This window comes from Mustela lutreola, chromosome 8 (genome assembly GCF_030435805.1).
Source record: "Mustela lutreola isolate mMusLut2 chromosome 8, mMusLut2.pri, whole genome shotgun sequence".
Taxonomy (NCBI): Eukaryota; Metazoa; Chordata; class Mammalia; order Carnivora; family Mustelidae; genus Mustela; species Mustela lutreola.
Window position 1 is genome coordinate 65720985 of NC_081297.1, and position 12811 is coordinate 65733795.

At 46.0% G+C, this 12811-nt stretch overlaps 1 protein-coding gene across 4 annotated transcripts; it reads left to right on the top strand.

Annotated features, from left to right (window-relative positions):
- Positions 1 to 7253: 7253 nt before the first annotated feature.
- RHEBL1 (RHEB like 1) lies at positions 7254 to 10732 on the top strand. Of its 4 annotated transcripts, none has more exons than XM_059183586.1 (8): positions 7254 to 7564; positions 8099 to 8249; positions 8601 to 8668; positions 8945 to 9027; positions 9119 to 9175; positions 9369 to 9416; positions 9975 to 10089; positions 10238 to 10732. In XM_059183586.1, the coding sequence occupies exons 2-8, from the start codon at positions 8144 to 8146 to the stop codon at positions 10325 to 10327; spliced, it is 567 nt and encodes a 188-aa protein (XP_059039569.1). In that variant the 5' UTR covers positions 7254 to 7564; positions 8099 to 8143; the 3' UTR covers positions 10328 to 10732. The 4 variants fall into 4 exon arrangements, with proteins under 4 accessions (XP_059039569.1, XP_059039568.1, XP_059039571.1 ...); XM_059183585.1 differs by having other exon boundaries at positions 7258 to 7564; positions 8178 to 8249; XM_059183588.1 differs by having other exon boundaries at positions 7269 to 7564; positions 8178 to 8249; positions 9975 to 10056.
- The last annotated feature ends 2079 nt before the right edge of the window (positions 10733 to 12811 follow it).

Below are 12811 nucleotides of genomic sequence, written 5' to 3' on the forward strand. Positions count from 1 at the left end.
ATTTATTTATTTGACAGAGAGAAATCATAAGTAGATGGAGAGGCAGGCAGAGAGAGAGAGAGGAGGAAGCAGGCTCCCTGCCAAGCAGAGAGCCCGATGCGGGACTCGATCCCAGGACCCCGAGATCATGACCTGAGCCGAAGGCAGCGGCCCAACCCACTGAGCCACCCAGGCGCCCCTCCACTATTGTTTTGGTTGTTACCTGGTCCAGGCCATCATCTCCTTTCTGAGTATTGGCCTCCTAATAGAACTTCCACCTCCAGCCCCAACCTCTCTTGGTCCTACATCCTCTACATCATAAAGCCCAGCTTTCCTTGTGGTACTGCCTCTCCCCATTAGCCCACGAATGTAATGGCAAAGATCCCATCGCTCACTGCAGTGCTACTGAAGCCTTGTACTGTATTCATGATGATGTCCATAGTGTCTGTCCACCCCTATAAATGTTTACTACTCTTCTCAAATTCTGTTGGCTTTTCTTACTATCAGCTTTAGCTTCTGTGCAAGAATATTTGGGAAATCATAATTTTGACGTTATGACTATTGTTTTTCCCACCACACATTAAAAATTACATAACAGGGGTGCCTGGGTGGCTCAGTGGGTTAAAGCCTCTGCCTTCGGCTCAGGTCGTGATCCCGAGGTCCTGGGATTGAGCTCCGCATCGGGCTCTCTGCTCTGCTGGGAGCCTGCTTCCTCCTCTCTCTCTCTCTGCCTGCCTCTCTGCCTACTTGTGATCTCTGTCAAGTAAATGAATAAAATCTTTTAAAAAATTACATAACAAAACAAAATTTTAAAGTGTGTATGTTACATGAATCATCTTACATACCACTAGTGGTATATTTCAAGAATGCTGGATACTGAATAAAGGTCAAATTCTGGGGTGCCTGGGTGGCTCAGTCTTTAAGCATCTGCTTTCAGCTTGGGTCCTGATCCCAGGGTCCTGGGATCAAGCCCCACATCAGGCTCTCTGCTCAGCAGGAAGCCTGCTTCTCCCTCTCTTACTCCTCCTGCTTGTGTTACCTCTTTCGGTGTCTCTCTCTTTGTCAGGTAAATAAATAAAATATTTAAAAAATACAAAATAAAGATAAAATTCTTTTTTTTAAAAGATTTTATTTACTTATTTGACAAAAGACAGAATCACAAGAAGGAGAGAGAGAGAGGGAAGCAGGCTCCCTGCTGAGCAGAGAGCCTGATGCGGGGCTCTATCCCAGGACCCTGAGATCATGACTTGAGCTGAAGGCAGAGGCTTAACCCACTGACCCACCCAGGTGCCCCAAAGATCAAATTCTTTTTAGTTAACTCTACCCACAACGTGGGGCTTAAGCTCATGACCTCTCAGATCAGGAGCTGTACGCTGTACCCACTGAGCCAGGCAGGCACCCCAAATCAAATTCTTTTTTTCTTGGAGAGAAAGTGTGTGCTGGTGGGTGAGGGACGGGCAGAGGGAGAGAGAGAATCTTAAGCAGACTCCATGCCATGCCCAGCATGGAGTCACATGTGAGGCTCCATCCCACAACCCTGAGATCATGACCTGAGCTGAAATCAAGAGTCAGATGCTTAACCAACTGAGCCACCCAGGTGCTCTCCCAAATCAAATTTTTAAACCTGGCATTCAAAGGCCTCCCTGATTTGATCCCAAATCTAATTTCCAGGGTTAATTTCTACATAGCCCATACACAAAGATCTGCAGGGTGCACTCTGTATTTCCAGACACAGTATTCCCTTAACTTTTTTTTTTTTTTTTTTCCTCTAGGGCTTTCTCAAGCTTTAAGGTCTGGCTTAATTGTCAAGTACCATGTGAAATCTCTGATCTTTCCAGACAGAATCAAGCCCCTTCCTTCTGGGTTCCTTTCCCTCTCTCCCTCCCTCCCTTCCTTTCTTCTCTTCCTCCTTCCTTTTCTTCCTTCTTTCCTTTCCTCCCTCTTCTCTTCCTTATTTTCTCTCTTTTTCTTGAGAATGGTTTCTTTCTCTATACTTTTCGCTACTCATACTGAGATGTGAGACTTAATGTAATTTTGCCTCTAGTCTTTCACTTGATCATTTTCCCTCTATAACATTCAGAGGTACATCATTCAGAGTCTTGGGGAAAACAGACTGTACACTCAAATGCGGGAACTGAGAAAAATAAAACAAAAGAGCTGTTCACACTGTTCATAAAGTTGTGGGTAGGGTTAAAGAATATCTTCCAGAGTGGTGAAACGTTGAGTCTGGGATCATTGAGGAACAAAATAAGTGGTAACCCCTAAACCTGAAGGGACCAGGGAAGAAGGGTTACAAGAACGCAGAGAGAGAGCTGTAAGTAGCTGTAGTTGAAGTAATGGGTCTGTGGCCTCTGGTAATCACAGAAGTGAGTCCAAGAGACATAACAGAAGAGTTTCCAGTTCAACCCACAGAGTCAGGAGAAATAATACATTGTTTTTTTAAACCACCAAGTTTTTGTCATCATTGTTGTTTTTAAGTAATCTCTATGCCCAGTGTGGGGCTCAAACTCATGTTCTTGATACCCCAAGTTGCATGCTCTACAGACTGAGCCAGCCAGGTATCCCTGGAACCCATATATTTAATAAAGTTATTTATTTATTTTAGAGAGTGAGAGCACAAGAAGGGGGAGGGGTAGAAGGAGATAGCAAGGGAGAGAGAATCTCCACCACACTCCCCACTAAGCGAAGAGCCTGACACAGGGCTCGATCCCAGGACCCCAAGATCACGACCTGAGGTGAAACCAAGAGTTGATCACTTAACCAATTGAGCCACCCAGCTGCCCCAAAACCCATACTTTTGATACAAACAGAGTAAAAATGTTTTCACTTTTCATAGAGATACTTAAAACAATTTTCTGGGAGTATTTAATCTATATTTTATTTCAGTTGTTTGAGACATAGCAAGGTATATGATGCTGTCACTAGAAATTTTATTCCAAGCCCATTTACCTGCCATTAGGATAGTTTACCTTCGGGATGCCTGGCTCAGTCAGTCGAGCATCTGTCTCTGACTTAGGTCATGATCCCAGAGTTCTGGGATCGAGTCCCACGTCAGGCTTGGTGGGGAGCCTGCTTCTCCCTCTGCCTGCCTCTTTCCTCTACTTGTGTGCATATGCGCGCTTTCTCTCTCTCTCTCTGACCAAAAAAAAAAAAAAAAAGTGGTTTACTTTCTTGAGTTGATCCTGTATTGGTGATCTGTGATATCTACAAAGTAACCATTTATGCATTAATCTTTAAGGGGATTGATATTTAATAAACAAATATCTTGTTCCTGAGGTGTGCAGGTCTTATAGATTTGGCTCACTGAACATTTATTCTTAACCACCTCTCTTTTGCCTTCCTTTACTATAAAGGGTAGAAAAGAAAATGCTAAAATTTCCACGCTCCCTTGCAGCTAGAGATAGCCATTCAATAGTTTGGTTTAAGGAGATGGAGGTGAAAATCTGCTGTGAGATCTTCTCCTCTTGTATAAAAAGAAGAAGACACAAGAGGATAAAACCCTTTGTCTTAGGCCTTTTGTTTTCCTCCTGATTGAAAACAAGAGAATTTGAGAATGATTTAATAAAGAGATTATTTACAAAGGTATAGGGAAACCACAGGGGTACAGTAGTATTATTGGGGTGAGTATCAGAGAAGTTGTTACCAAAGCAGGCCTGAAGGGGAGGGAGCAACTAGAAACAGCACGAGAGAAGTGTATGCGTTGGGGGTGTGTGTGTAGAGGGAGTGACTTGAGAGGTTCTAGGACCTTCAGTGGGGTCACAGATACTCTCCCCACTCCATCTGACCTTCTGTGAGGGCTTCCCTTAGGCTGAATTCTGCTGAGATCCAGGGGGCCAGGTGTGTCTCCTGGAAACAAATCTGGGTGAAAAAGAATAGAGACTCTTTTTTTATAAGATTTTATTTATTTATTTGACAGAGAGAAACGGCCAGAGAGGGAACAGAGCAAGGGGGAGAGAGAAGCAGGCTTCCCACCAAGCAGGGAGCCCATTGGAAGGTCCGATCCCAGGACTCTGGGATCATGACCTGAGCCTCAGGCAGACGCTTAACAACTGAGCCACCCAGGTGCCCCCAAAATAGAGAGTTAATCTAGAAAGACAAACAGCATAAAAGGCATCTCACTTATCTTTATATCCATGCTGTATGACACATGGTGAGACTATCTGGTACAAAATAGGAGGTGAACAAATTTTTACTGAATTTCACTGAATCTAGTTCTTTGTTCTACCCTGCAGTGCCTTTAAGACCCAATCTGGAGGGCGCTTGGGTGGCTCAGTGGGTTAAGCCGCTGCCTTCAGCTCAGGTCATGATCTCAGGGTCCTGGGATCGAGTCCTGCATCGGGCTCTCTGCTCAGCAGGGAGCCTGCTTCCCTCTCTCTCTCTGCCTGCCTTTCCATCTACTTGTGATCTCTCTGTCAAATAAATAAATAAAATCTTAAAAAAAAAAAAAAAAAAGACCCAATCTGGAATCTCCACCAACCTCCACTTAGGCCAAATAATTCAACATAAAATTGCTGGTCTGCAAGGAACTTCCTTTACCCAGTCAAGAAACTATTTAGGTTCCTTTCTGAGGCCAGAGTAAGTGGCTCTTTGAAACAATTCTTGTAGATCTGGACTTCCTAAAGTATTAGACAGTTCCACAGTTATACAAAGTGTGTCCTCCAGTATAATCTTTTTTTTTATTACTTTTTAAAGACTTTATTTATTTATTTATTTATTTTTTTAAAGATTTTATTTATTTATTTGACAGAGAGAGACCACAAGTAGGCAGAGAGGCAGGCAGAGAGAGAGAGGAGGAAGCAGGCTCCCTGCTGAGCAGAGAGCCCGATGCGGGACTCGATCCCAGGAACCTGAGATCATGACCTGAGCCGAAGGCAGCGGCGTAACCCACTGAGCCACCCAGGCGCCCTAAAGACTTTATTTATTTGGCAGACAGAGATCACAAGTAGGCAGAGAGGCAGGCAGAGAGAGAGGAAAGGAAGCAGGTTCCCTGCTGAGCAGAGAGCCTAACTCGGGGCTCTATCCCAGGACCTTCGGATCATGACCTGAGCTGAAGGCAGAAGCTTTAACCCACTGAGCCACCCAGGCACTCCCCTCCAGTACAATCTAACTACTGCATACCCACCTCATCAGGCCCTTCCAGAAGAACTACCTTCTGTGTGCTATCTATATGGCCAAATCTCAGTTTCCACATCTGTAAGATAAGGGTGAAAATAGCTACCCATCATTCAAGCCTCAGGTACAAATGTCACCTCCTCAGGATTTCTAGGATATCATATAAAATAAGAGGAATACTACACCCCATTACTCCTTAGCCCGTTAACACCTTGCTTTTCCTCCCACTGCAGTTATTATTTTTCTACTGCAGCTTATTTATTATTTATTTGTAGATTGTTGGTCTTGTTCCAAAAGAATACTTGGTCCTTATGAGCAAATGACCCTGTCTGTGTTGCTTGCTGTTCTATTCCCAGCATCTAGAAAGGTGCATGGGATATGATGACTGTTTGATAAATATTTGTTAATGAATGGATATATAACACCAATTACCAACGTTAGGGCTGTTGTGAATATTAAGTGAGATAACAATAAAATGCACCTGGCACCAAGCAGCACTCCATAAACCTAGCTGTTTTCTTTCTTCTTTTTCCCTCCCTCACCTCCTATATCCAATCCTTTAGCAAGTCAGATTGACCTCAGCCTCAAAATGCAACCAGAATTCTCCACTTAATTCATCTCTACCACGTTGGTCAAGCCTGCTTCGCCTTTCACCTGGACTACAAGTAAGTCTCCCAACTAATCTTCTTCCCCTCTTGCTCCTGTTCGCCTCATTTCTTCACAATTAGAAAGATTCATTTATTTATTTTTAACCAGGGAAATCTTTTTTCTTTTTTTTAAAAAAGATTTTATTTATTTATTTGTTAGAGAGAGAGAGAGAGCGAGAGCGAGCTCACAAGCAGGCAGAATGGCAGGCAGAGGCAGAAGCAGGCTCCCCGCTAAGCAAGGAGCCTGATGCGGGACTGGATCCCAAGACTCTGGGATCGTGACCCGAGCGGAAGGCAGCAGCTTAACCGGCTGAGCCACCCAGGCGTCCCTCAACCAGGGAAATATTTTTGAAACACAATTCAGATATCCAGATCATCATCTGCTTTCTGGGTACCCAAACTTCTTTACATGGCCGGGACCCTGCCATCCTCTTAGATTTCACCTGCTTTAGGTTGATGCACACACTCTCTATCCCTCCCATTCTCCTGGAATTTAACAAATTTATTTTCATTGTAGCACCCATAGCGCTAATGGTTTCTTCTGTCAGAATTTTGTTCTCGCTGGCTCCTTATTGTCTTTCGGACCTCAGTTTAAATAGGGACTCCTTGAGAGGATTTATTACTAATCTAATGTGGCCATTTCTTATTATACTACCTTTTTTTTTTTTTTTAAGATTTTATTTATTTGACAGAGATCACAAGCAGGCAGAGAGGCAGGCATAGAGAGGGAAGCAGGCTCCCTGCTGAGCAGAGAGCCCGATGTGGGGCTCCATCCCAGCACCCTGGGGCCATGACCTGAGCTGAAAGCAGAGGCTTTAACCCACTAAGCCACCCAGGTGCCCCTTATACTAGCTTTTATAGCACGTAATACTATCTAATATTTCCTTAATTATATGTTTGTTTCTTCAGACTAGGCTTAAAGCATTGTGAGCAGAGAGCCGTCTGTCATGTTCTTCGCTCTATCCCCAAAGCTAGAACAATGCCTGAAACATATAGTATATGCATAATAAATATTTGTTGAATAAATGAATGCATTGATTATTAGAATGACTATAAAACTTTAGACGACCTGGCCACAAATCCTAACAACTTTCTCAAGAATAAGAATCGCATTTCCGAAGATCCTGGTAGACTATGGAAATTGACGATAAAAGATCTGGGGCCAAAGTCTAGGGGAAGCAGAGGTAGTCTATTGGAATTTGGGGCCCTTTTTTACCCCTATCCCAGCACCTCAGAGACCTTGCAAAAGGGAAGCCTAGAATCTTCTCAGAAGAAATTCCAACCGAGCCACAACGGGTATTTTGCCATTTTTCAATTCTTAGCGGCCACTTCTGCTAGGTTGAAAATGCGCAAACACCTCTAGGACCCCGGGTTCCTTTCTGTTTCTTTATGAATGAACCGGCTCTAGTCTGCGCAGGCGCAGCTCCTGGTTCTCCGGCTCCACGTGAGGCTCACCCTTCCCTCCCGCTGGCGGCCCCGCCCTTATCCTTTCTAATGAACCAATGGCAAGCGACCTGGGAGGCGGAGCCCGGAGCGGCGCGGCACTGTAGATCCCCCGGCGCCAGACTCCCTGGCGTTAGTCTTGCTGTGTTGTGATCACGTGGCCAGCTCCGGGCGCGGCGCTTGTTTTGGTTTCCCTCTAGCTTGTCCCTGGCAGCTTCAGGGTGAGCGACTTTACTGTGCCGGTTGCTGCGCCTGTCTTACACTCAGATCTCCTCTTCTTAGGGCTCTTTCAGCCCGCGGTTCGGCAAGCCCCTCGGGGCCGGTTACTGCCATGCCGCTAGTTCGCTACAGGAAGGTGGTCATCCTCGGGTACCGCTCTGTAGGTGAGTCTCCGCCTTGGGGAGAGCACGAACGCACCGCGGCTTTGTGGCCAGAGGAGGCGCGCTGTCGCGGGAACACGACCCGGAGAGGAATGGTGGCATCGTTAGAACGGGGTTGTAGGACGAGGATTGAAAGGATGGAGGAGGAAAGCCTGGGGTGGTGGTAGTGTGTGGAGGGCTGCAGGAAGTAGGAGCATGTAAGGGTTAACGTGGGCTTGGTTGCAGGAGCACCAGAGTGGTCCCCAGTGTTACCTTGGAAGGGGTGGGGATGGGGTCAGGCTTTGATGGCGGGGGTGCGGTCTGTGTGGATGGCAAGTCTCAGGAGTCCGGGTGCGGGGCAGACCTGATCCTAGGGGAATCCCGGATCTTCCTAGGGGTGGGTGGGGAAAGGCAGCGGGAAAGGCTTCCTGCGGCGCTACTGAATGCATCCGGTGGCCAGGGTGCAGAGACCCAAGGCGAAAAGAGGGTGAGGGTAGGCTAAGGAAAAATATTGCATGGCACCCACAGGCTAGGGTGCTAATTTGGGGTCCTCTTTAGTCCTGGGCCACAGCCCGAAAGGACAGAGGATGTAAATGTGGACGGATGATTTGGATACAACTACCACTGCTTCCCACAGGGAAGACATCTTTGGCACATCAGTTTGTGGAGGGCGAGTTCCTGGAAGGCTATGATCCTACAGTGGAGAACAGTGAGTAGATTTCTCCCCTAGGGGTGGGGCAGGGAGTTCTTTGTTGCCCCATCCAATTCCGTAATTTGGGATTTTCCTGGTGCCAAGGGGCTGATTTAATTAGCCATTAAATCTAATCTCTTCTCTAGCAATCCTGTTCTCTTAGTTGAGCTAGAGTGTGGATTTTGCAGGATACTGCATCCAGGATGGTGTAGACCAGACAATAAGAACCTTAACATTGTCTCTCCAGCTGTCTGGAGAGCTCCCTGGACCTTGTCCATCTCTATATTACCTCTAGGGTTAAGAACGGATCGGGGCACACATTGCTAGCCCTACAAGGCACCTCACAGTCAAGTTTTCTTTTCTTTTCAGCTTACAGCAAGATAGTGACTCTTGGCAAAGATGAGTTTCACCTACACCTGGTGGACACAGCAGGGCAGGTACCAGTTTGGGGCAGGGTAATCTAAATGTGGCAGTTCAATCTTGGGAGATGAGGTCTGCTTGCCTCTGTGGCTCATCTGTAAAGTGGTATTAAAAGAAAAGTGTTTTAGCAGCTGGTAGTATTCAATCCACATTGGAGCTACTCTGTAAATACTTGTTGAATAGAAATGACTGGAGTAGGGAGCGCCCCAGGGAGGGTCCCCAGGATGCAACCCACCAACCTTTGCCATCTGAGTGTTGTGTATCTAGGTGTTGATATTTCTGTTTCTTGTCAGGATGAGTACAGCATTCTGCCCTATTCATTCATCATTGGGGTCCATGGTTATGTGCTTGTGTATTCTGTCACCTCTCTGCATAGGTAAGTGACCAAGGTTATGAGAGGAGGGGACTTGGGAGGATCTGAGGGCTGTCCCAGAGTAAGTTTATAGCTCCATTTCTTATGTTTAAAGCTTCCAAGTCATTGAGAGTCTGTACCAAAAGCTACATGAAGGCCATGGCAAAACTCGGTAAGCGGCCCTGGGAGATTGAAACCTAGTATGGACATGAGGGGATGGAAGAGAGTGGAGAGTCCAAGTGAGGGAGGAGGCCAGGACAGATCCTGTCTGATCTTCTGGAGGAGTTGTCCAGCCATGATGTGAAGGAAGTTGGGTTCCATGGGGAGTGGGAGGGGATCCAGTAGTAACTGTTATTTCTTCACAGGCTGCCGGTGGTGCTAGTGGGGAACAAGGCAGATCTCTCTCCAGACAGGTACAGAGATCTCTATAGCTCAAGGCAAAGGAAAGTGAGATGGTCTAGCAATCAGTCAGGCTGTAGTCCTGGCTCTGTCATGGACTTGAACAAATCATTTCACCTCTTTTCATTTCTAACTCGAAATTTAAGATGAGATACCCCCTCTATTGCAAAAGCTATGATTTCATATTTCCAGTCTCAGTCCTAGGTTTCTGAGGTCTCCTTTATTTTTCTCCTTCCCCAACCCATCTCTCAGACCTTAGAAGACAGAGGGGTCAGAAGTCTAGATTCTAGGGATGCCTGGGTGGCTCAGTGGGTTAAGCCACTGCCTTTGGCTCAGGTCATGATCCAAGGGTCCTGGGATCGAGTCCCGCATTGGACTCCTTGCTCAGCGGAGAGCCTGTTTCTCTCTCTGCCTCTGCCTGCCTTTCTGCCTGCTTGTGTGTACTCGCTTGCTCTCTCTCTCTCTGGCAAATAAATAAAAAAAAAAAAAAGAAGTCTAGATTCTATAATGATTTTGCAGAGAACCTGGGGACATTGCTATCTTCCATCTTCATGTGCCAAATTTGCTTCTAGGGAGGTCCAGGCAGTTGAAGGGAAGAAGCTGGCAGAGTCCTGGGGTGCGACGTTTATGGAGTCATCTGCTCGAGAGAACCAGGTGTTTGGCCTGAAGATTATGGGCAAAATCAGGGTAGCGGTGTTTTTCTTATGGCACTGCTTGGTGGTGAGGATGGTGGGGGAGTGGGGTATACACCTCAGAGCTGAGTTGTATTAGCAATGAACTGATTTTTTTTTTTTTTTTTTTTTTTTTTTTTGCCATGAATCTCTGTCCCTTGCAGCTGACTCGAGGCATCTTTACCAAAGTCATCCAGGAGATTGCCCGGGTGGAGAATTCCTATGGGCAAGAGCGCCGCTGCCAGCTCATGTGAGCCCTCAGGCCTTGATTCTGCCCCTGGCACTTGCCAGGCTCCAATGGGTGTAGGCCCTTAGGACTTCACGGGTATGGTTGCCAGCTGTGTCCCCAGTCCTCTGAGGTCACACAGTGTGGTACCCTCATGTTTGCACACTTTTACAGGCTCCAGTGGCCTGGTTGTCAATGTTTACAATGGGCCAAGGATGTCTCATAGGCTCTGGCCTCTAGTCCTCTGTTTTTGCTAAATGAATTGTTACAACCTGCGGGGTTGCACTGTGAGTCCTAAGCATTGTTTATTTAGGACCCACTCTTCTGTGCAGGTTTTGGGTGTTGGCTGGGTGAAGGGAGCTTGGGATTCCTAAAGTGGAGCAGGCTCCCTAGGGTGACCATGTATATATGCAAATAAACTGAGAAATCTTTTTGTCGTTGGCTTCTCTGTATGTGGGGAGAGCTCAGGGCCAATATCTCTTTTTCCAAGGAGTGGGGACTGTGACTTCTGGTGGGGAGTCAGGGCTAACGCTTTCCTCCTACTTCATTCCTATTCCTTACTCCTCACTCATTCGGGAGGACCATTACCCTAAGACTTACTACTTAGCTTTTTTCACCTTTCTTTTCTGCTGAGTTCTGCTCTACAGGTACCAGTTGGCAGTCACTCCCATCCAAGATTGCAGACTCTCAAGATCCCCTTAACTACAGAAACACCACCCTCTAGTGGCCAGCTGCCACATGCTGACCTAGCTTCCCTCCTGGGGCCTTGACATTGGCTGGCCCTCAGAGAGAGGCTAAGGTTTAGGGAGGAAGGAAGCCCCTCATCCTAGTGATGTAATAGAAAAGGAGCATAGAGGCAGGGACTGAAGTGTTGGTGAAGATTTTGGCTTTCTAAGAGAGTTGAGTAAAGTAAGAAATAATGCTCCCGGTGTATATCCATCCTTCTGCTCCCCATATTCTCAGAGCCATTCATTCTATCAATGTTCTTTGGTCTTTTCATACCTTGGGTGACCTTTTCACACCCTTCACACCTTTGGAATCATGCTACCTTTTTAGTTGTCAAAAGATATTGCTTCTATTTTTTTTTTTTTTTTTAAGATTATTTATTAGAGAGAGAGTGTGTGTATACAAGCCAGCATGCATGTGCCTGAGCCTGGGGAAGGAGGGGCAGAGGGAGAGAGAGAGAGAGACTCTCAAGGAGATTCCAGGGGCTCGATTTCACGACCCTGAGATTATGACCTGAGCCAAAATCAAGAGCCGACTGCTCAACTGAGCCCCCCAGTCGCCCCTACTTCTACTCTTTCTTATTGACCTGTCATCTCAGTGGGAGGATGGACATTTCAGCTAACAAGAATTGGTCCTCTCTGCCTCTACCCTTTCTGCTTACCCCTATCCCCACCAGATATAGGGCCTAACTGGCCCAATACCTCCTCCAAGGACTTCTTAGGGTTATTGGAATGGCATCCTTCACAGGGAGAACACAGACTTCTCTTGCCACCTGAGGGAAGTCTGAGGTACTCTGTCAATGCACTTAGCTGTGGAGAATGGCCAAAATTTCAGCTGTGATCTTGCTAGTGACCAACTCTAGGCTAGTTGGGCTTACAGTTGGGGTGATTATCATGCTAGTTTTCTGAAGTTCTGCCAGCTGCTTTTGCATCTCTAATCTATAATCTAAAAAAATAAAGGCTGCCGGAAGAAGCATTCTCCAAAGAGCAATCTCAGTAGTTTAGGATTCTCTATAAGGTTGTCACCACACTCTTTCCTTACATTAAAATTAAGTCCTTTTGCATGTCTGACCTGGAATATTCATTATAGGTTATCTATCGTCCTGCTGCCATTTCTATGAGGTTCTGGATAGATTTACAAATGTTTGACGTTTTCTAAAAGTGTGTCAAGCAATCTCAAAGCCCTGATGAAAGTAATGAATAGTAGTTAAAGGCTAGGTTGGAATGCTTTTCCACTTAGCTGTGTGACCCTGAGAGTCACTTAGAGTTACTAGCCTGGCTGAGCCTCAGTTTCTCATTTATAAAGTGTAGTTACACCTTCATAGGGTTGAGGTGAGAATTAGATTGAGGTGATATATGAAATGCTTACCACAGTCTCTCATACATAAATAATCCTTAAGAAACGGTGGCTATAGTGCTACTGGAGGTCTTTTTGGTGAAGGTCAGCCTCCCTGCCTCCAGGTATAGAGAGGGACCTTCCATTTCCCAGCTTTTTAGAAAAAGTGTTTGTTTAAAGATTTTCATTTTTTAAAAGTTTAAAAAAAATAAATTTATTTGACAGAGCACAAGCAGGGTGAGAGGAAGGGGGAGAGAGAAGCAGACTCCCCAATGGGCAGGGAGCCCACTGCAGGGCTCCATCCCAGAACCCTGGGATCACGACTTGAGCCAAAGGCAGACACCCAATTAATTGACTGAGCTACCCAGTGCCCCTAAAGATTTTATGTTATTTTTAAAAAAGATTTTACTTATTTATTTGACAGAGAGGGACACAGTGAGAGAGGGAACAC